General features: G+C 57.6%; 2 protein-coding genes across 9 annotated transcripts in view; one reads left to right on the plus strand and one right to left on the minus strand.

Moving 5' to 3' along the window:
* GPATCH8 (G-patch domain containing 8) overlaps positions 1-7,527 on the minus strand; it is a 59,534-nt gene extending 52,007 nt beyond the window's left edge. For 5 of the 8 annotated variants that reach the window (XM_037410881.1, XM_037410882.1, XM_037410876.1 and 2 more), the window contains exon 1: positions 7,398-7,430. Coding sequence is in view for 2 of the 8 variants with exons in the window: in XM_037410880.1 (XP_037266777.1) it covers positions 7,398-7,442 (45 nt within the window). In the remaining 6 variants the exon portion in view is untranslated. Of the gene's footprint in view, positions 1-7,397 lie in introns of all 8 variants that reach the window. The other 3 variants (XR_005107947.1, XM_037410880.1, XM_037410874.1) reach the window with 1 other exon arrangement.
* A 9,131-nt stretch (positions 7,528-16,658) lies between these two features.
* On the plus strand, positions 16,659-19,168 carry FZD2 (frizzled class receptor 2). The gene has a single exon (XM_037411462.1). The coding sequence runs from the start codon at positions 17,274-17,276 to the stop codon at positions 19,068-19,070; it is 1,797 nt and encodes a 598-aa protein (XP_037267359.1). The 5' UTR covers positions 16,659-17,273; the 3' UTR covers positions 19,071-19,168.
* Positions 19,169-22,825: the final 3,657 nt, after the last annotated feature.

Genomic DNA, 22,825 nt, shown 5'->3' on the forward strand with positions numbered 1-22,825 from the left:
TAAAGCTCTACATCCCCACACAGTGGGTGTTAGGTGGGCTTGGTTTTGTTTTGGAGCAGATTACTCAGAAAAAGTTGAGAGTGCTTACATGTGGTTTGTGGGACTACAGAATAACGTGTTCCCTTTGCCATGCAGTTAGCCATGGCAATTGAGAACATCACTGCACAAGAGAACAGAGGTGACAACACAGAGTAGGGAAAGGTACAAACAAGATGGGAAATAAGGTCTATATAAAATTAACTTACCGCTCCAGTTCCAAAAATTCACACCAAAGTTCAGATTGTCCTGTGATCTTCCAGAAACAGAACCAATACTAGTCATCCTACTTTATAACACACTTTCCCCTAGCTTCTTCCTCCCTGCCTTGCTCACATAGGCAGGCAAAAAGATTAAAAAAAAAAAAAATCCACAGCTCCTGCTTTGCTCAACTCAGAGGTCAGCGCCTCTTGCCAAGGAGGGTAGGAACAGTATTCTTCCTGCGGTATGCCCATACCAGAAATATAACCCTAATCAAATGATAAGCAAGGATCTCTAAAGAATACTAAAAGATTTTAGATTAAGATTAATTCTTAAATTAGAAAACATGCCATGGAAAAGGCTACCTCCTGGACTACTCCTGGCTACATTTGTCAAAGACAGATTTACACACCAGGATCTTGTATCAGTTGGAAGCTCAGGAGAACACATTTTGCAGTGATTTCAGTCTTCATTCCTCCACATTAAGTTTTTCTTCTCCCAATTAGCAAAAGTAGGCAAAAGAAAATGACTCTATTTACTTCCTTGCATCACAGAGAAAAGCCATCAACTTACTTTGCCACATAACCCACAAGCAGGCAAGGCCTGCTGAAGGATATAAAAATCAAATACATTTGCCTTCGGCAGCACCTAAGAAATGAATTGTAGTTGAAGCCACTGACAACACGCACTCATTAAAAGGACAGATTTTAAAACTCCACACTGTCAGCCCAGATGTCTGGTAAACCAGCCTGCCTAAGCTGCTTGTGAACAAAACTTATCCCTGACATTCTGCCAATTAAAAAGCATAAAATCCCCATGCCATCAGAGTTCAGCTCAACTTGCTGGAAGCAGCAGGACCAGAAGCACAGACCAGCCAGCAACAGCAATGTGATCGGTTAGCTCTTCAAATCCTTTGGGGGGATGGGGGGGGGGGGGGGGGGGGCGGGCAGGAAAAACCCACCTATCTTCCTCGCATAAGCAGGAACACCAGAATTGAGGTTCAGACTGGCCATGTTTTAACATAGTTTAGGAAAACAGTCATTTCTGCTTGGTGGAAGTGTTATTCTATTATACAGACTACACAACAAACTAAAAAAACAAGAGACAGAACAGTTTGTGTTCCGTCTGGCTAATGATGCAAGTAAGTGCACTGTACGTAGGAAGAGGAAATTATTGTACACATATACACATATGGCTTGAAATATTTCTGCTTCAACAATGAAAAGAAGAAAGATACAGCAAGAAAACATTTTCTCAACATCTGTGACTAAATGGGAGCTCCACTGGATTTCAGTGATATATATGGAGGCATTCACTATTCATTCTTTGAGATCGGTATAATTAATCTAAAGAATAAAATTACTGCAATTACAAAAACAACACTAAAAAATACATTTACTTATTGCAGCAGTCTCATGTATTCAGAGTTTTCAGTAATGCTTCTAAAATACTCTGTTAGCATAGCTGACAGCTATCATTCATAATTACTTGAAGTTACAATGGTTCACAAGTTTGTCTCTGCAGTAGGGAAGCCAGTCAATCAAGGAGACGGCAGAAGCAGACAAGTGACAGACATCCCTGCGACAGTAAGTAGTAAGATCTTTTAACCGAAGGACTAAGCTCATTGGTGGCCCACTCAAAAATAACCCCTCTTGTAATGGAAAAGGGAAAAAGGTGGGGATTTATTTGGGTAAGCCATTCAGCAGACTTAACTTGCCATTTCAGATCCCAGAGAGAGAAGACAGAAGGGAGGTCAGTAATAGTCTTCCTCCTTCAGTAATTCATTCCACTGCCTAAATCCTCCGGAACAAACTGCTCTGCTGCCCTGGTCTGGGAAAGATCAATTATTAATGGACAGAACAAAGCTAAATGCTTTTCACTGGAGCTGCCCTCAAATTCAGCACCTGCAAAACACAGTCAAAAACAAGGGCTTTGCATGGAGTTTTTCTAAGGTTTGAGAACATACAGCAAAACCAGAAGAGGATCTACATCCTTTGTGAGGCTTTGAAAGCTACGCAGCACAGCAAAAGCAAGACATCCTATTAAAAAAAAAAAAAAACCCCAAACAAAAAAAAGCTGCTTAATCACCTCATCGCAGTGATATCCTCCAATGCCATTTCCTGCTTCTTTTGCAATTTCAACTTTCAAACTATCCTTAGCTTTGAGGTTCCTTCCATCCTACCACAGAGACAACCTGGAATAATTTCAGAGTACATAATCATTCCCCTTTCCCTCCATACCACAATATTTATCCTTAAGGATATAACATGACCTTCTTATCCTTATTCTAGCTCCTCTTTTCCACAGGGTTACTTAAAACCCCATGGACAGCATCTTCATTCCCCCTGCAGCTTTCCTTATACCCATCACATCGCTTTGGCTGCGATCATGGGAAGGTCCCCCACTCTTTATTTCTCCAATTCTCAGCTGATCCCTCTGCTCAACACCCCTTCTCCCCTCACCACCTTCTTAGGCACCTCAGACCATTCATACCTTCTTTTTCTCAGCTGGTTGAGGTCCTTCCCTTCCTGAATTGACTTCCCTCCGGTGCTGAACCTTTCCATTACTGCCTTCCCCAATCGCACTGAGCTTCCTTTAGTCAGGCACAGGGGAAAGAAGAACAGCTCTCATCTGTTCTCTCACCTTTAATCCACTTCTCTCCAGCATATCAGCAGCTCAGAAACCTGAATATCACCTCTGCCAACCCTGCATTGCTAACCTCATCTCTCCCCTACCCACATCGATGCTCAACTTGCACTCCTGCCAAACTAATCCTCCCAAACCCAGAATCTTTCCAGAAAGAAGGCTGATAACAATAAAGAGAACTCTAAAATGTTTTTTTTTTCCATCCAGTGACTCTCTTCCATTAGACACATCACTAATCCCAAGGCATCTGCCTTTCTTCCAAACAGCTAAAGATTCCTTTGACCCATACACTTTACTCCTGACCTTTTGTTTCTCTTCCTCTCTCAAGACAGCTACATGTCCTTTCACTTCATCAAGATCACAAGCAGATCACCAGGAACAAAATCCGAGGGATCTCTACAGCTTCCCTCCCCCTCACCATGCCACATGTATCCCTGCTTCAAGCCGTGTAATTTTAGAGCACCATCTCCCTTTTGTCATGCCTACTTGGGTCTCAACAGACTAGCAGTAACACGGGGTCATGTTTATTGTCATACTTGGTCAAAGGACAGAAATTTCAACTGCTGAAGCTCAGAATTAAAAGCACTAGAAACTGCGTGAAAAAGGCATTCTTAACACCGACAGAAACACTCCTACAAAGGGAGCCTACATACAAATTTGTGACTTCACACTAACAGAGTGTCTTATTTTTGCTGTAGTTTTGAGACCAGTATCTGACAGAGACAATCAAAAGCTGTATGCTAAAGGCAGGCATATTTTACAGCGGTGTTATATGTCAAGTGACCTCCGACTAAATATAGAGGAAAAGAAAAAATGAAAAATCTTCTCTGAAAGCAATTTTGATGAAAAGGGAAAAATAAGGTTGAAAAAGCCTTTCTCCACCAGTATCCTTCAAAAAATCTGTTACACTGACGGCCTGTCAGGGGTACCTGCACAGGCTCTTGAGGTCCCACCAATTCATCCCAACCTCGGCCAAGACACTTGGGCCCAGTCTCCCTCTAATCAGCTCATCATTTTCACATTCAATTCTCTGCAAGCTTTAACCAACTCCAAACTGTTTCTTCCCAGGGGACCAATTCCACTTTTCCCTTGAAGGAAGCTTTAATGCACAAAATAAAATCTCTTCTCACTGGCAAATTTTCAGGGAGAAAAGAACAGAGGTTACCCTACTATAAAAACAAACCCCACCTCTTTATTTTTTACTCTGGTCTATGGGAAAGAAAATGAAAGCCTGATAATTTGGCACACGTCAAGTCCCAATTAAAAATAGTGCCCTTTCTTAAAGTCAAGGAAAAACAGGGTTGTGACTGGATTATTGTTTCCGAGCATGCTTGGAAGCTTTTAAGATTTCAGCTTCGGGTAATGGAGCCCTGTTTCCTCCCTGACATCACTACACATTCTCCCTGCATGACCAGAGCAATGACACAGTAACAGGTTTTGCTGCTACAATTTTTTTTTTTTTTTTTTGCAAAGGGGTTGCCCCACAAAGGGACAAGAACAAGGACACCAGGCAAGAGGCACATGTGAACAAGTTGTGCAATACGTGAGTGCAGAGCTTACCCATTTCTTGAGTATATCCTGCAGTACCCGATTGATTTTAGGTTCCTCATCTCTCCCCTCCCAAAGCAAACTATTACAAGAAACTTATTTTTTCAAACCCGGGATCTGGCTCACTCCACTTCCTAAAACAGGAACTTCAAAACTAAATCAGACTATTTTAATATTAATTACATCTAATTTAAGGAAACGAGCAATGCAAACCAGCCCCTGCGTTTAGGGCTGCATTAGGAAGCCATACCTACAGTCTGCAGAAAAGGTAACACAAACGGTGCTCACACGCATTTCTAACACAGTTTAATAACGACTTAAAGTGCACAACCCCCTAAAACATCCAGAAGGAACAACATAACTTAATTACTACTGGATGTTTTCAAGCTTATACCTTAACACTACATTAAACAGAACTACACAAGCTCTGCAAGCGTAAGAAAACCTCCCAGATCTTTAGGTGAAAAGCAGAATTCTAACTGCTTTAGGTGAAAAGCAGAATTCTAACTGCTTTAGGTGAAAAGCAGAATTCTAACTGCTTTAGGTGAAAAGCAGAATTCTAACTGCTTTAGGTGAAAAGCAGAATTCTAACTGCTTTAGGTGAAAAGCAGAATTCTAACTGCTTTAGGTGAAAAGCAGAATTCTAACTGCTTTAGGTGAAAAGCAGAATTCTAACTGCTTTAGGTGAAAAGCAGAATTCTAACTGCTTTAGGTGAAAAGCAGAATTCTAACTGCTTTAGGTGAAAAGCAGAATTCTAACTGCTTTAGGTGAAAAGCAGAATTCTAACTGCTTTAGGTGAAAAGCAGAATTCTAACTGCTTTAGGTGAAAAGCAGAATTCTAACTGCTTTAGGTGAAAAGCAGAATTCTAACTGCTTTAGGTGAAAAGCAGAATTCTAACTGCTTTAGGTGAAAAGCAGAATTCTAACTGCTTTAGGTGAAAAGCAGAATTCTAACTGCTTTAGGTGAAAAGCAGAATTCTAACTGCTTTAGGTGAAAAGCAGAATTCTAACTGCTTTAGGTGAAAAGCAGAATTCTAACTGCTTTAGGTGAAAAGCAGAATTCTAACTGCTTTAGGTGAAAAGCAGAATTCTAACTGCTTTAGGTGAAAAGCAGAATTCTAACTGCTTTAGGTGAAAAGCAGAATTCTAACTGCTTTAGGTGAAAAGCAGAATTCTAACTGCTTTAGGTGAAAAGCAGAATTCTAACTGCTTTAGGTGAAAAGCAGAATTCTAACTGCTTTAGGTGAAAAGCAGAATTCTAACTGCTTTAGGTGAAAAGCAGAATTCTAACTGCTTTAGGTGAAAAGCAGAATTCTAACTGCTTTAGGTGAAAAGCAGAATTCTAACTGCTTTAGGTGAAAAGCAGAATTCTAACTGCTTTAGGTGAAAAGCAGAATTCTAACTGCTTTAGGTGAAAAGCAGAATTCTAACTGCTTTAGGTGAAAAGCAGAATTCTAACTGCTTTAGGTGAAAAGCAGAATTCTAACTGCTTTAGGTGAAAAGCAGAATTCTAACTGCTTTAGGTGAAAAGCAGAATTCTAACTGCTTTAGGTGAAAAGCAGAATTCTAACTGCTTTAGGTGAAAAGCAGAATTCTAACTGCTTTAGGTGAAAAGCAGAATTCTAACTGCTTTAGGTGAAAAGCAGAATTCTAACTGCTTTAGGTGAAAAGCAGAATTCTAACTGCTTTAGGTGAAAAGCAGAATTCTAACTGCTTTAGGTGAAAAGCAGAATTCTAACTGCTTTAGGTGAAAAGCAGAATTCTAACTGCTTTAGGTGAAAAGCAGAATTCTAACTGCTTTAGGTGAAAAGCAGAATTCTAACTGCTTTAGGTGAAAAGCAGAATTCTAACTGCTTTAGGTGAAAAGCAGAATTCTAACTGCTTTAGGTGAAAAGCAGAATTCTAACTGCTTTAGGTGAAAAGCAGAATTCTAACTGCTTTAGGTGAAAAGCAGAATTCTAACTGCTTTAGGTGAAAAGCAGAATTCTAACTGCTTTAGGTGAAAAGCAGAATTCTAACTGCTTTAGGTGAAAAGCAGAATTCTAACTGCTTTAGGTGAAAAGCAGAATTCTAACTGCTTTAGGTGAAAAGCAGAATTCTAACTGCTTTAGGTGAAAAGCAGAATTCTAACTGCTTTAGGTGAAAAGCAGAATTCTAACTGCTTTAGGTGAAAAGCAGAATTCTAACTGCTTTAGGTGAAAAGCAGAATTCTAACTGCTTTAGGTGAAAAGCAGAATTCCAACTTCAGGCTCCAGAAACAAGGACGACACATAAAAGCCCATCAATAGCTCTTCTCCAGCTGCGTTTATCCTCGCCCCTTTCCCTCCCCCCCTACCCAACCTCGAGACTCTCTCGGGCTGAAGTCAGAAAACAAAATATCATTGTTTAAGCTTAATGAGCCAACGTTAATTTTCGTATTGTTTATTTAACACCGCCACCCCTCCCCCCCTAATTTGAAAGCAGCAACAGTAGCGCTAACGACGCCGAAACACTAATGTGGTTCTCGGGGGGGGAGGGGGGGGAGGGGGGGTGTAGGGGGAGGAAGCGGCGTTTTCACGAAGCAGGGACCGGGGGGGGGCCAGCCCCACGGGGCAGGTGAGCACCGCGCCAGGCCGCATCCCCCCGGGCTGCCGCCCCCCCCAGCCCCCGGCCTGACCCACCGGAAAAAAAAAAAAAACGGAAAAAAACCCCGTTGGCGCGGGTGAGGGTCACCTCAGCGGGGGAGCCCCCGCCAGCACCCACCCCCCCCGCTACGACACGGCCGGCCACTGCCCCCCTCCCCGCAGGTCACCTTGACAGCCCGCCCCGGGCCCCCGCGCTGCCGCCTTTGTGTCGCTACCCGCCGCCGCGGAGCGCCGGGCCCGCGCACAAAGCCCCGGCGGGGGGCGGCCCGCCCCGGCCTGAGGGAGCGGCGGGCGGCCGGGGCTGAGCGGGGACCCGCCCGCCCCCACGGCGCGGCCGTTACCTGGAAGTCCCTATCCTCGTTGAAGCGAGAGAACCTGTCCGCCATTTTGCGCCGCTGCCGCCGCTACCGCCGCCGCCTGGCTCAGCCCGGCCCGGCCCCGCGCCTCCGGCCGCCTCCCCTCAGCGCCGCGGCAGCGCGCCCGCCCCGCCCCCGCCCCCGCCGCGCCGGGCGGCTCCGCGCATGCGCGGCAGCGCAGCTAGCGTGCACCGGGTGGGCGCGCTGCTGGGGGGCGCCAGAGCCAGGGCTGGCCCCGCTGAGCAGGCGGCTGCCGGGGCACCGGGAAGGGGGTGCGGCGTGTGCCGGCGGTAGCGCCTCCGCCGCGGCGGGCGGTGACGGAGCCCCGCTGCGGTTCAGCACGCAGCGCACAGCACGCATGCGCCCTGCCCCGGCGGCAGACGGGAGCGCGGGGCCCGCCCCACTGCGCGCATGCGCAGAGCCGTCCAGTAGGCGACCCCCACCCACCCCACCCCCCAGGAGGGCGCCAGTCCCCCTTCAGCCTTCCCGCCCTCGCGACCCGAACCAATGGGGCCGTCTCCGGCTCTTGAGTGATGGCGGTATGAACCAATAGGAGCACGGGTTCGCCACCGCCCCGTAGGTCAGGGGGGTTGCTGAGGGGGCGCGTGCGCAGGCTCTCCTCAGCGGGGCCCGGGCGGGAGCGCGGCTGAGGGGCGGCGGGGAAGGTGCCCTGGGGGCCTAGGGCCAGCCCTGAGGCGGATGATGGTGCCTGCAGCCACCTCTGAGGGAGGCCGCGGTGTCTGGTGTAAAGGCTGAGCTGAAATCCAGGTGTTCGGAGCCAACCCTGAGATGAAGCGCCGGGGCCGGGCGGAGCCGTGCCTGTTGCCCTGCTCCCACCCCGGGCCTTCAGCCAGGCCGCAGGGGCCTTTCTTCACCGCTGGGCAGGGAGGCGTGTGCCTGGCTTGCGCAAGCATAGCCAGGTCCCCGTATGTGGTGGCACAGGAGCAGCACCCCGGGCCTGCACACACCAGGCAACGCCTGGGGTCTCTATCTTGCAGCACCCCGCGGGCCTTTGTGCACAGGGGCTGCAGCAGGCGAGGCCCTGCTTTTCCATGCACAGCTGTTACCAGCTGTCTCTGAGCATGGCAGCATGTGCCGCCGTCTCTCTGCTGTCCCTGACAGCAGGAAAACCTGATTCCATCTGTCTCGCCATTCATTCCTTTTTCTTTCACCAGAAGCCTCACTGTCTGGGTCCTGTTTGCGTGCTGCCCTCTGCCGCCTTGTCGAGGCAGGATGAGGAGAGGAGTGGGGAAACAGGCCTGGCTGAAGCGTGTTCACCAGACCGTGCCTCTGCGTGCGCCACCAAACCTGTCGATGAGGTGAATGCCTGTGAGGGCGAGCCCTGCGCACTGAGACTGTGGGTCGGATGCAGGGGAGGCTGAAGTGTGGTGGTTGTGCTTCACGCAACTCGGTGTGGCTCATAGCAGAACGGACTTGATCTACTACTGCAGTGTGACAGGGTGGGCTGCACTACCAGAACTGCGTGGAACTCCAGGCATCTGCCTCTAACTTGCTAGGAAGGATGCAGCTCTCATCCTGATGTCCCACCTCAGCAGCACTGTGGAAATCTCCCCTGGAAAATACCGCAAATTTCGACGCTCTCCAGGGACCAGTCAGCCCTCTGTGCTAAGGAGGACCTCGTGGTTGAGAGCTGAGGGACCTCTGCATCGCAGGATGGCTGTGAGAGCTTTTGCTGGGCAGAAACACCCTCGAATTTGTTCCTCATTGCTGTAAGAAAGTGCTGTTGGTGCCGCAACTGTCTGTGCTTTTGCTCTCTGCAAAAACCTCAGCACCAGGGTCACCAGTCTCATCCTGTATCAGGTCTGTGGTCCCACCGGCCTGGGCAAGGAGTGGCTGCCAGGTCCCAGCCTATTCGGTCACGGTGTCTCTCCCTGCTGGCAGCTCCTTGTGCCCCAAGGACTGCCCCGCAGCTTAGCCCCATGGTGGGTATAGAAGCTGAGGCACAGAGAGGAGCAGCCTTTCTCCTTCCAGGAGTTGCCGCTGCATTTTCGGAGGGGACTATTCCTGCCTTGTTCTCCCAAAGCACCCAGGCGGGCAGGGTGGAGCTGGGATCGCTGCCCAGGGATCCTGGCTGCACTGTGTGGAGCAGTCCTGTGGGCAGCTCTGTTGAGGGACACACGTGTCCTGCAGCCACCCCACCTGTGGGTCTCAGGTGGGCACCCTAGGCCCCGCCTAGCACCCGGGCTGTGCCCACGAGAGGGAGCTCCTGCTACACCCAGGTGGGCAGTGGGACCCTTACCCACAACATGGGCCCCCACCCACCATGGGAGGGCTAAGCCAGCTGTGGCCCCGCAAGAAGATGGGGCCATTTCGAGCCAGGTGGGACCTGCCCCAGGGCAGAGAGCATGGGTGTCCCAGCACCCCTGGGGAGGGTGGGAGCTCCCCCAGACAGACCCAGGCATGCTGGTGGGGTGCCCCTTCTTGAATGTGTCCCGCCCCACCCCACTGGGTGCATGAAACTAATGGTCATCATCAACCAGCTCTGCTTGCTTGGGCTCTGGGGTTAGGGGGATCTAGCACCCCCGGGGGTGCTGAGCTGGGGAGAAGGGGCGAACACCCCCATCCTGGGGCCATGTGCCCTCCTCGGAGCTGCCCCAGGCCCTTCACTCCCTGCCTCTGTTTCCCTTGGCACTGGAGAGGTGAGCGGAGCCCAGCAGTGGCGGCGAGGAGCTGGGGCAGGCACTGAGCCTGCTTTGGGGGGTCAGCCCTGGGAGGGCTCAGGCTTCTCTGCCTGAGGCGCTCAGGGGGAGCGATCTCCCCAGGCCAGGGGACCCCAGACCCTGAGTGTGTACATGTGCAGTGTGCACCTATGGGTGTGAGTGAGCAGGGAGAGGCCGGTAATGGGGAGTGAAGGACGCCCCTTTCTGCAGGCCAGGGGCCGGGAGGTGAGGTCAGCACTGCAGCCACCTGGGCCCCTCTTCTCATGTAATGCAGCTTTGTGCGGGGGCTGCGCTCCCCCGGCCCCTGCCGCTTGCTGTGGAGGAGGGAGCTGGTGGGGGCCCAGAACTAATGCCCCCCCTCGGCTTCTCACCACACCAAGGGCCTGTGCCTGCTGGGGTCATGTGCCCAACAGGAACCTGTGGCATCCAGGGCACAAACCTGCCTTGCTCTGCCCCCCCCCCCCCCCCCCCCCCCCAACCCTGGTACCCCCTAGCCTGGAGGAGCTGGGCATGGGGACAGCTCAGTGTCCCCACTGGGCAAAGCTCTGTGTCCCTGTGGGGAATGGGAACAGCTCTGTCCTTGTTGAGCACAGCTTCATGCCACTGTCAAGTATGGGGACAGTTCAGTGCCACCCCTGAGCACAGGGACCAGTCTGTGCCTCCACTGAATGTGGGGACAGCTCCATGTCCCCACGGGGCACAGCTCTGTGCCTCCTCTGGGCACAAGGACAGCTCAGTCCCCCTGCCCTGCAGGGGGGATTTGGGTGGTGCTGGGGGACAGTTGGGCACCCTGAGGACCACGCTGGGCCTGTGGCATGGGCTCGCCTGCATCCCCACACCCAGCCCTGACAAGAGCTGGGTATAAATAGCAGCCAGCTCTGTCACCTCCTGTCACATGCCTGGTGCTGGCAGGGTCCCCCCGCCATCAGCTGGGGGCACAGCTGTTCCCAGGACGGGGAGGGACAGCCACAGGGGCACCCCATTCCTCCTGCCAGCCATGCAGCAAAGCACCCCCACCATGGGGGCCACCGCCCCCCAGCCTGTATGCCGGGAATGGTCTGGGGGGGACCCAGGGGTCCAGGCCACCCACACAGGGCATTGCTGTCACTGCCTCAGGGACAGAGACCCCAGCCCAGCACAGGGCCCCAGGACAGAGCCGAGATGGCCGGACCCCGTGCCCCACACCTCGTGGAGACCCCTTGGCAGCACCAGGGGCTTCCCCTGGGGACAAACGGGATATTTCTGATCCTCAATCGGAGGAAAAAGGGAAACTCCCAGGGGCTGTTGGGGTCGTAAAGCCTTCGGCCACCCCTGCCTCTTGCCACCCGCTTCCACTGGCAAAAATTGTCACTGCCCGACCTGCGAGTCCCCAAGAGGGCTCTAAAAATACCACGTCCTCCTGACAGCGACAGCTGCGGGACCAGGCGGCGGTGCCTTGGGGACCCGCAGGGGGGGCCAGGGCTGCGAGGAGGAGTGTGGCTGCCAGCCCTGGGTGCCCCAGCCCCCTGCCCACCGGTCCCACTCCCACCAGGACAGCCCCTCGCTGTTCGTGCCCCTTTTCAGGGAGCCCCCAGCATCCCACGCCGCCAGGCCTGGCCCACTGCCCCCTTCTCCCACCGGGAAACAGTGAGACGGTGACCGGCGGCACCGTGCCCACTCTTTGCCCAGCGGCACGGAGCCTGGCCCCGGCGAGGCGCGGCGGTTGTGCCTCTCGCTGTGCCCCCGGCCCTCCCCGAAGCCCCTAATCCATCTCTCGCAGCAGGAGATGCCTAAGCTGCCTTTTCATGCCGGCTCCTCCGCGCGCGAGCTCGCCGCGCTTTCAATACCGGGCGCTGGCAGGAGATGTGTCGGACAAGCTGAAGGGATCCCTCCCCTGCCAGGAAGGTCAAGGTGTGCTTAAGCCAGCTTCCCCCTGCGCCAGCCCCGCTCGGGTGGGTCCTGTCCGCACTGGCACCGCCTGGGGGGTTGGGGGACACTGCAGCATGGGTGTCCATCCAGTTGGACCCTCATCTTGGTGGGGGCTTGTCCCCCCCAGCTCCTCGTAGCTGCTCTCAGGGGTCGCCTGGCAGCCCACTGCTCCTGTCCCGGGGTCCCCCAGGTGCTGGGGTTTGGTTAACATGCTGTGCCCAGCAAGGGGGGTCCAGGGTGCTGGGGCACACCATGGCTCACCCCCTGGGTGACCTGGGGTGCTGGGGCACCCCACAGGTACTCTGGGGCTCAGCTCGCCCTACAGCTCGCCCCACGGGTACCCTGGGGTGCTGGGGCACCCCACAGCTCACCCCACGGATATTCTAGAGTGCTGGGCACCCCACAGGTACTCTGGGGCTCAGCTTGCCCCATGGCTCACCCCACAGGTACCCTGGGGTGCTGGGGCACCCCACAGCTCACCCCACGGATATTCTAGAGTGCTGGGCACCCCACAGGTACCCCGGGGTTCAGCACGCCCCCCAGCCTACCTGGCCAGTGCTGCTCAGGGCCCCCTCCCACCCCATGGAGCCATTGCAGACCATTAGACCAGTTTAGACCAGTACAAACCAGGCCTGAGAACAGCAGATACTGGTTCCTGCCCTTCCTAACCCACAGGGCAGTGTTCATGCAGCAAAGCTGGGCACAGGCGTGTGCACACACACATGTGCCAGCAGACCTTCCACACAAGCCCCACTCCCACTTCCCCATGCTCACCCCTCCTGCAGGCACGGTGTGTGCATGAGCACACGTGTACATGTGTCCACATGTGTGTGCACACATGTGCCTGCTCACACATGGGGGTGTGGGGGGGGCCCGCGGTGCCCGTACCAGGGCCCGCATCCCTCTCTGTTCCCTTGGTGACAGACCCCCGTCCTCCACTGGCACCTTGAGCCTGCCGCCAGCCAAGGCTTTTGTGACTGGTTTTAATTAGAGGCTCTTAAGTGTGAAACAAAACCGGGGGCAGGGTCTGGGGGGGGCCTTCTTTGGAGCTCCTGGGGGACCCCCGGGGGTCCCTGTCCTGCCTGGCATCGCCTGGCACAGCCGTTCCATCCCCTGATTCCTGCTTCACCCTTGTCTGTGCCCATCCCCAAGGGATGCGGGTGATGGAAGCTGGTGCTGCCAGAGCCCTCCCCCCCCCCCAAATATTGCCCTCCTGAGTGGTGCTAGCCGCTGGCCCGAGAGCGGGGCAGTGTGTGGGGCTGGTGCCCGCTGCCATGCCAGCCCTGGTGTCACCCATGGGTGTGCACCAGGGCTCCTGGCCCCAGGGAGGAGGCTTGGAGAGGGGCCAGAGCTGCCCATTCTGCCTAGGGCTGGACGGGGGATGCTGGGCGCCGCTCGGGGTGCTGCCGGGGCTCCAAGGCCAGGACCTGGGGGTGTTTCCAGCTGTGTCCCCCATCCCTGGCCCTCCTGGGTGCAGGGAGGACCCCACAGGCACCCTGGCACTCAGCAGCACTGGACCATCTGCTGGCGGCGACCTGGGGATGCTGGGGTGCTGGGGGCAGGGAACTGGCAGCGCCCACCAGCATCCCCCAGTGCTGTACTGGGATGAAGTGAGAGTGAAGCAGTGAGGGGATCAGGACTCCTGGGTCCCTCCCACCCTGAGCAGCTCCTGGGGGAGCCCTGGGAGGGGGAGCTGGGCCTGGCCCCATACTCCCAGTAACGCCCAGCCTGGCCTGCTGGCAGCACCTACCTTTGCTCACTGGGTGCCAGGATGGGTCCCTGTCCTCCCAGGGTCCCCTCTATCTGGGACAACAACTCTGGCTCCCTGCAGGGAAGCCTTTGGGGAGGGGGCAGGACCCTCTCCCACCCAGCACACCCCTGGCAACACCTGAGGACCCCACTGGGAGCCTGGTGACAGGGACCAATGGGACCAAAGGAATTCCTCAGACACCCTGAGAGGGGACACCCCTGAGCTGGCAGGACCCCACCAGCTGCCTCCCTGGGGTGTCCCCTGACACCCGCAGCCCACCCAGGGGTCCCTCCTGGGGCTGCCTGGCAGGTTCTGCTCCAGGTTTCCCCCTCCCCAGAAAGGCTCAGCCCCCACTCTGGATGGGACCATATCCCCATGTGTCCCTGGTGCCCAGAAGTCGTGGGGTCCCCCTGTCCTGAGCCACCAGCACCCTGCAGCACCCAGAAGGATGGGGAACACAGGGACAGCCCCTGCCACCCTCTCCGGGAGTGACACCCCCCCCCCCCCAAAAAAAAAAAAAGAATCCAAAATCCAAAGTTTTTAGGAAGCCAAGATCCATGTGGCTGTGCAGACACCCCTGCACCCCCTCTGTCCCTGTCCCCAGCTGGGACAAAGGCCACCAAGGCTGGGAACACCAGTTGGGTGGGGGGTCAGACAAGCCAGACCCTGCACCCAGGGGGCCGAGGGGAGCCGCGGCTGGAGGAGCCACCCCACGTCCCACGTCCCACGTCATGCCTGCAAAGGGGGAGCCGGGAGCAGGCTGGGAGGCAGCCGCTCGCCAGGATCCGGCCTCGGCTCCGGCCCCCGCAGCCCGGCGCCATGCCAGGCCCTTCGCCAGCAGCCTCCCGGCTGGGACGCGCTGGGCAGCTGCCAAACGCCGGCCGTGCCGAGCCGCCCTCCGCGGCACATGGCGGCCGTGGGCTTGGCGCAGTCCCCAAAGGCAGCACCCCTGGGTGCCCCAGCCAGTGGACGGGTGGGCGCCCGCCCACTGGCACCCATCCCGCCCTACTCCACAGGACCACGGTCCCAGCCTCGTCCAGAGCCACGGAGGGACACCCCCACCCCCCCACCCCCCATTCCATCCCCAACCCTTTTGCAAGAGCGGGGAGCCCCCAGCATCCCACCAGCCGCCACGGTGACAACCGGCACGTCCGGGCGAGAGCTGGCGAGGGGGGGGGGGGGCCGGGAGCGGGTGCGCCTCGTGTGTCCCGTTCCCCCCCCCCCGGGCTTTGATTTCTGGAGCCCCCCCTGCCCTTCCCCCTCGGCCAGGAGCCGCGCAATGGTTTCAATTACGCTCTGAAAGGCGGTGGGGCCCTCTTTTCACGGCAGCCCGGGTTTCTCCTGCTCACAACAAAAGCTTAAGTTACAGGAAAGGGAGAGAAAGGGAGGGAGGACGGCGAGGGGAAGGCGGCAGCCAGCAGAAAGCCCCTCGCCCCCCCAGAAAGGAGCGGGACGGGGGCGGTGGGCTGCCCGCCGGGTCTCCCCTTGGGATTCTGCTTTGGGGAGGGCAGCCCCCCACACCACTACCGACATTTGGGGCGATCGCCCGCAGTTTCTTTCTTTCCCTGATGAGGGTCTCTGGTGTGTCCCAGTACACCACCCACCACCACCCCCAGGTCTGTCCCAGTCCCCTGCAATGTGTCCTGGTTCCCCCAGTGTGTCCCGGTTTCCCCTCCCAGATCCTCCAGCATGTCCTGGATCCCCCTGCTGTGTCCTGGTCCCCCTCTTGAGTGTCCCAGTCTCCTCCAGTGCCCCCCTAGTGTGTCCCAGTCTCTCCCCAGTCTGTCCCAGTCCCCCACAATGTGTCCTGGTCCCCACAATGTGTCCTGTTCCCCCCCACATCCCTCAGCATGTCCTGGATCCCCCTGCCATGTCCTGGTTCCCCCCCGGAGCGTCCCAGTCCCCCACAGTGTGTCTCAGTCCCCCCAGTGTGTCCCGGCTCCCCAGCCCCCTCCCACTGCCCTGGCTGTGGGGACAGAGGTGGCCTTTGCCACGGCCGGGAGCGGGGGGGCTGTGGGGCCGGTGGCAGGATGTACCCTGCCACCCCCGGGCTGATTTGGGGACATTGTGGACACCCCAACTCCAGCATCACCCCAGGGTGGCCCCACCGAAGCATCCCTGTCCCAGGGCGGGGGGCAGCTGGGACCCGTGTGGGTGCCAGGGGGTTGCGGGGGCTGATCCTGCCCTGGTGCACCCTAAAGCAGGACTTGGGGACAGTGCGGGGGATGTGGGTCCTAGGCTAAGAGGGGAGCAGCCCCGTGGGTGGGGGGACATGGGGGTGCAGGGGACCTGGGGGCGCAGGGGACAGGGGTGGCAGCAGAGGACACGGGGGAGCAGGGGACACGGGGGGGGTGCTGGGGACACAGGGGAGCAATGGACACGGGAAGGGGGGCGCAGGGGACCCGAGGAGGCAGAGAACGGGGAGGGGGGGGAAGGGGACACGGAGGGGCGCACGGTACACGGGGGGGCATAGGGGACACGGGGGGGGGAAAGGACACGGAGGGGGCAGGGGACACGGGGAGCAGAGGACACGGGGGGGCAGGGGACATGGGGGGCAGGGGACACCGGGGGGGGGGGCAGGGGACATGGGGGGCAGGGGACACAGGGAGGGACTATTCCCCGTGGCCCCGTCCCGACCCCACGCCGTGGGGGGAGTTTTCACGGCGGGGGGGCCGCGGGCTGCCCCGGGCCCGGTGACCCCCGGGGGCTGGGGGGGGGCGTGTCCCGGGGCGGCGGGGGGCGGGACGGCCGCACCGTTTGAATGTGATTGGCGGGGCGGGGGGGGCGGGGCCCGGCGGGGGCGGGTCGCGGGGGGGCTGCTCCGCCCGGCGGGGACGCGGCGCTGCCCCGCACAAAGGCGGCGGGAGCGTCCGGTGCGGCCGCTCCGCTCCCCCGGCACCCCCCGGTACCCCCCCCGGCTACCCCCCCCCCCCCCCCCCCCGCCGCCCCGCCATCGCTATCGCCCCCGCCCGGCCGGGGCTCCGGGACCGGGCACCGGGAGCTGCGCTGCGGAGCACCGGGTCGGGACAGCGGGAAAACGGGAGCGCCAAGTCCGGGCAGCGGGAGCAGCGCTGCGGAGCACCGGGAGCGTCTAGGCCGGGCACCGGGAGCGCCACGTCTGAGCCCCGGGGGCCGTCCCACCGCGCGTAGCGGGCTGGGGCACCGGGAGCCGTCCCGCCGGGCACCGGGCACGGCAGATCCCGTCACCGGGAGCCGTCTGGGCAGCACCGGGCACGGCAGATCCCGTCACCGGGAGCCGTCGGGGCGGGACCTGAGCAGACCCAGTCACCGGGAATCATCCAGCCAACACCGGGCACGGCAAATCTGGTTACCGGGATCCATCCAGGCAGCACCGGGCACCACAAATCCAGTCACTGGGAGCCATCCAGGCGGGACCTGAGTGGATCCAGTCACCAGGAGTCATCTAACCAACACCAGGCGCGACAGATCCGGTCACCGGGAGCCGTCCAGGCGGGACCTGAGTGGATCCAGTCACCGGGAGTCATCTAACCAACACCGGGCATGACAGATCCGGTCACCGGGAGCCGTCCAAGCAGGACGGGGCACGGCAGATCCGGCCAGGAGGACCGGCTGACCGGCTGGGCACCGGGCACGGTAAATCCAGGCGCGGCAACTGGGATCACCATGGGCCCCCGCCGTGTGCTGCTCACCCTGGCCTGGCTGCTGGTGGGGCTGAGCGTGCCGGCGCCGTGCCGGAGCCAGCTGCACGGTGAGAAGGGCATCTCCATCCCCGACCACGGCTTCTGCCAGCCCATCTCCATCCCGCTCTGCACTGACATCGCCTACAACCAAACCATCATGCCCAACCTGCTGGGTCACACCAACCAGGAGGATGCGGGGTTGGAGGTCCACCAGTTCTACCCCTTGGTGAAGGTCCAGTGCTCGTTGGAGCTCAAGTTCTTCCTGTGCTCCATGTACGCGCCGGTCTGCACGGTGCTGGAGCAGGCCATCCCGCCCTGCCGCTCCATCTGCGAGCGTGCCCGCCAGGGCTGCGAAGCCCTCATGAATAAATTTGGGTTCCAGTGGCCGGAGCGATTACGTTGTGAGAATTTCCCCCGGCATGGCGCCGAGCAGATCTGCGTGGGGCAGAACCATTCGGAGGACGGTGGTTCACCGGCGTTGCTCACCAGTGCCACGCCGCTGGCTGGCCAGGGCACCCCGGGAGCCCCTCGTTACGCCACCCTCGACCACCCCTTCCACTGCCCGCGGGCGCTGAAGGTGCCCAGCTACCTCAACTACAAGTTCTTGGGTGAGAAGGACTGCGCGGCGCCCTGCGAGCCCACCCGGCCCGACGGCCACATGTTCTTCAACGAGGATGAGATTCGTTTTGCCCGTATCTGGATCCTCATCTGGTCCGTCTTGTGTTGCGCCTCCACCTTCTTCACCGTCACCACCTACCTGGTGGACATGCAGCGTTTCCGCTACCCCGAGCGACCCATCATCTTCCTCTCGGGGTGCTACACCATGGTGTCGGTGGCCTACATAGCCGGCTTCGTGCTGGAGGAGAGGGTGGTTTGCAACGAGCGTTTCCAGGAGGATGGCTACCGCACGGTGGTACAGGGCACCAAGAAGGAAGGTTGCACCATCCTCTTCATGATGCTCTACTTCTTCAGCATGGCCAGCTCGATCTGGTGGGTCATCCTCTCCCTAACCTGGTTCCTGGCCGCTGGCATGAAGTGGGGCCACGAGGCCATCGAGGCCAACTCCCAGTACTTCCACTTGGCTGCCTGGGCTGTGCCAGCCGTCAAGACCATCACCATCCTGGCCATGGGGCAGATCGACGGGGACCTGCTGAGTGGCGTCTGCTTCGTGGGCCTCAACAACATCGACCCTCTCCGGGGCTTCGTGTTGGCCCCACTCTTCGTCTACCTCTTCATCGGTACCTCCTTCCTTCTGGCTGGCTTCGTCTCCCTCTTCCGCATCCGCACCATCATGAAACACGGGGGGACCAAGACGGAGAAGCTGGAGCGGTTGATGGTTCGCATTGGGGTCTTCAGCGTCCTCTACACCGTCCCGGCCACCATCGTCATCGCTTGCTATTTCTACGAGCAGGCTTTCCGCGAGCACTGGGAGCGCAGCTGGATCAGCCAGAACTGCAAGAGCTTGGCCATCCCCTGCCCGCTCCACTTCACCCCCCGCATGACCCCCGATTTCACCGTCTACATGATCAAGTATCTCATGACTCTCATCGTGGGCATCACCTCCGGCTTTTGGATATGGTCGGGTAAAACCCTGCACTCGTGGAGGAAGTTCTACACGCGACTCACCAACAGCAAGCAGGGCGAGACGACGGTGTGACTCCCCCCGAGCCCGGCCACCGCTGCTGCCTTTCGGCTTGAATTATTTTTTTTTTTTTTGGCGGGGGGGGTATTATATATTTTTTATTTTTAGATTTATTAACGTCTAAGGGGTGTCTCTCTTTCTCTTTGATTTTTTTTTTATTTGTAATTAAACCTGTAAATAGCATTTGTAAATTTAATCATATATTTCTATTTAAGACATGAAAAAGAGGAGGGGGAAAAAAGGAGGAAGGGGAGAAAGAGAGGAGGAAAGGGAGGAAAAAAGAGGAAAGGGAGGGAAAAAAAAGGAGAGAAAAAAGAGGGAAAAGGAGAAAGGAGAGGAGAAAAAGGAGGGGAGAAAAAGGCAAAAGAAGGAAGAACAAGGAGTGGGGAAAAAAGGGAAGCGGCAAGAAGAAAGAGGAAAAAAAAGGAGAAAAAGGGGGGAAAAAACCATTTGCCCGGACTGGGAGAGGATTCTCGCCCTCCCTCACCCCTCCCCACTCTCTGGGTTGGGGTTCCCCCTGCCCGCGGTGCCGCCAGGGCTGGGGGGCTGTAGCTGGGCTCGGGGAGCAGCCGGCTCCGTGCCCACTCTGTGCCCGCTCTGTGCCGCCCTTCCCTGGCGCTGCTCTGGCGGCCCCTGGAAAAAAGGGGGAAAAAAGAAAAAGCCCAATAAAAATCCCATTTTTTTTTGCTTTTCTTTTGGAAGCCCCCAAAAAGTTGATATTTTTTGTATTACCACCCCCCCACACACTTTGCTTGCACCCAGAAGATGCTGTGACGGGGCTGTACCCCCCCTCCAGCCCCCCAGGGTGGGGGTCTCTGCCTGCCCCTGCCTGTACCTCCCCCTGCTTGGCCACAGCCTTTTCCTCCCAAATTACTTTTTAAACACTCCGTAGCAAATACAAACAAGTGAAACAAAATGCTAACTTATCCCTGAGGGTTTTTTTTTTTCCCAGGGGGGGTCCTATGGGTGCTGCTGCCCGCCCCTCCGCCCCCCCCCCCCGCTTCCATCGCACCGTGGGGGTGAGCCAGAATCTCCCTCCAGCTGGAACAAAGCACTTTGCAAGGGGAAAAATACGGATTTAACCCCCAAAACGAGGATTTTCCGCGTTTTGCAGAGGGTGGGGGGGCTCCTGTGCTTAGGAGAGCCCCCCCTGAAGGAAATAGCTCACATTTTCTGTAGGATTAGGGGGTTTGGCTGTGTGTGGGCCGTCCCCCCCCCCCCCCCCCCGATCCCCAGTCTCCGGAGAGAAGTGGGTCCCGGCTCCAGTTCAGCTTGTCGGGATTTGGGCGATGCTGGAGATGGGATGTGGGGAGTTTCAGCTGGAGGGGGGCTGGCACAGAGCTCAGGGAGGGGAAGGATGGATTTAATCAGCTGGATTTAATTGAAATTTAAAAAAATACTCTTCCCAAAATGGAGAGGGAGACATGGCCGGGGAAGCGCTGACCCCACGGGTGCCCCAAAACCGGCCCCGGGAAGCCTCAGCACTTCTTGTCTCCATCATTTTGGGGGATTTGGGGATCCTCCAAGCACAAAGGGGGTTTGCGGGGGGATTGAGCCCTTCCCCTTTCTCCAGCAAAGCCTCGGAATGATTCCAAAACCCCCTTAAAAATCCCAATTTTCCAGTGAAAGGAGAAGCGAAAGGGTTAAGGCAGTGCCTCTCCAGCACATTTTGGAAAGGAAAAACTCTTTGGATCCGGTTTAATTTTCCAGCGATGACTTGGAAGGGGGGAGAGAAGAGGGGGGAAAAACGTATCCAGGGTTTCCCCCCTGCTCCAGGGGTTGGAGACGCAGTTTGAGGGATGGGATGAGCTGGCTGGGACCCCCCCGGCACCCCCCCAGCCTTTGGTGACTCTCGAAATGGGAATTAAAATGGGGTTGATTTTATCACTGCCGATGTCTTTGCCTCCCTCCTGCAGTGAAAACCACACTGGGGGTGACATTGGCAGGATGAGCCTCGGCCAAGGGGCCAGGGGGACCCCCCCAGCACCCCTCCACTCCGTGCACCCATGCATCGCACGGGTGGGTTCACCTTTGCCATAAGGGGTCCCAGGGCCGTATCCAGCCCTGGCATTGGGTGCTTTGGCCTGGGGGTGCTGGCCATCGGCTGGTTCTCGTTAGCCAGCCGGGGGGTCCCGCTCCCCAAAAGGCAGATCCCACCCAAGGCCGCTTTGTTTTCCGGAGGCGAAGCGCGGATCGCCAGGGACGGGGGGAATGTAAACTCTCCACCCAGGAATGCAGGAGCTGGGAGATGATTGTTTTTTTAAAGGCTTCGGTGTCTCGGCTTTGGAAAACAGAGCTGGGATTATGGTGGCTGCGCCCAGCGGCTCTGTGGGTGCTGAGCACCCACAGATGCTGCTGGCACCCACCTGGGGGTCTGCGTCCGTGGCCCCCCTCCCCAGCCCTGCAGGCTCCTGCGATGTCCAGGAGGGTTGGGGTTGGGATTGGAGGCATCGGGCCAGATCCTGCCCCGGCAACGGCTGCGTGGCTCAGCCCAGGGCCCTCCAGGAGCCTTTTTTTTTTTGGGGGGGGGGGGGGGGGTTGGAGGTTTTTGGCTCTCGGGACTGTTTGCAGGCAGAGCAGGGCAGGAGCTGTCGGCATGTGTCCCCTCTGTCCCCTGGTGTGTCACCCCAAGGGTGGGTCACCCCAAGGATGGATCTCCCTGGGGATGGGTCACCCCGGATCCAGCTGACCTTGGTGATGGGACCAGGTCACCCTGGGGATGGGTCACCCCAGGGGTGGGTCACCCCAAGTCCAACTAACCTCCAGGATGGGTCCTCCCAGGTCCAAGGCACCCTGGGGACAGGTCACCCCCTGGTCTGGCTAACACAGACAATAGGTCCCCCCTGGGGACAGAGGACAGGGGACAGTGACAGGCCCCTCCTCGCTGCACACAGCCGAGTCCCAGCCCTCCCAGGCTGGTGACTCCCATCCTCCTCTTCCTTTTTAAGCCAAGCAAAAAGGGAGCAAACGCCAGTGGCCTGTCCCACCGTGTCCCCGCCTGGGCATGCTGGGGGTCCTTTGATGTCCCCTAATGAGCCCCGCTCTGTTTTCACAGCTGCCCAATGCGGCAGAAGTCAATTAAAGTGCGCCCCAGCCCCTCCTGCCCCAGCAAATGCCCACCCTGCCGGCCCCAGAGCACCCACAACTCATCACACCAGTGCCTGGGGAGCCTCATGGGGCTCATTCTGGTGGGGATGGGGACCGGGGGTCCCCACGAGGAGCAGCCATGGACAAGTCAGCTGTGGGGTGATGACGAGACAGCCCCAGGGGGTGAAACCAGTGCAGGGAAAGGGATGCTGGAGGAAGGAACTGGTCTTGCTGGGAGGAGGACAGGTCACAGGAGTTCCCAGTACTGGCTGTCCCAGTGCTTCTGTTCCCCAGGCCACAGTCACTCCTGTCCCCTGGCTGCTGGCTGGCTGTCCCCGGACCACGGGCTCCCCTGGTCACAAGCTCTCCTGTCCCCATATCCATGGGCTGTCCTGTCCCCTGTCCCCCAGGGACCCTGCCCCATGGGTAGTCCTGTCCTCATGCCCCCCGGCTCCCCTGGCCCCCGGGCTGTCCCACCCTCTGTCTCCTGGGGGCTCCCCCACTTTTTCCCTTGGGACCTGTCCTACCAGGGTGACAGTGCCCTCAGGGCAGTGGGGTCCATCTCCCCCTGCTCCCCCCCCCCCTTGCCACTGTCCACTCTCATCCTGTGTCCCCAGCAGTGACCTGGGGGGTGGCAGAGGGAGATGATGGGGAGCAGGGAGGTGACGGGGGACAGCTTGTGG

This window comes from Falco rusticolus, chromosome 18, assembly GCF_015220075.1.
Source record: "Falco rusticolus isolate bFalRus1 chromosome 18, bFalRus1.pri, whole genome shotgun sequence".
In the NCBI taxonomy this organism is placed as follows: domain Eukaryota; kingdom Metazoa; phylum Chordata; class Aves; order Falconiformes; family Falconidae; genus Falco; species Falco rusticolus.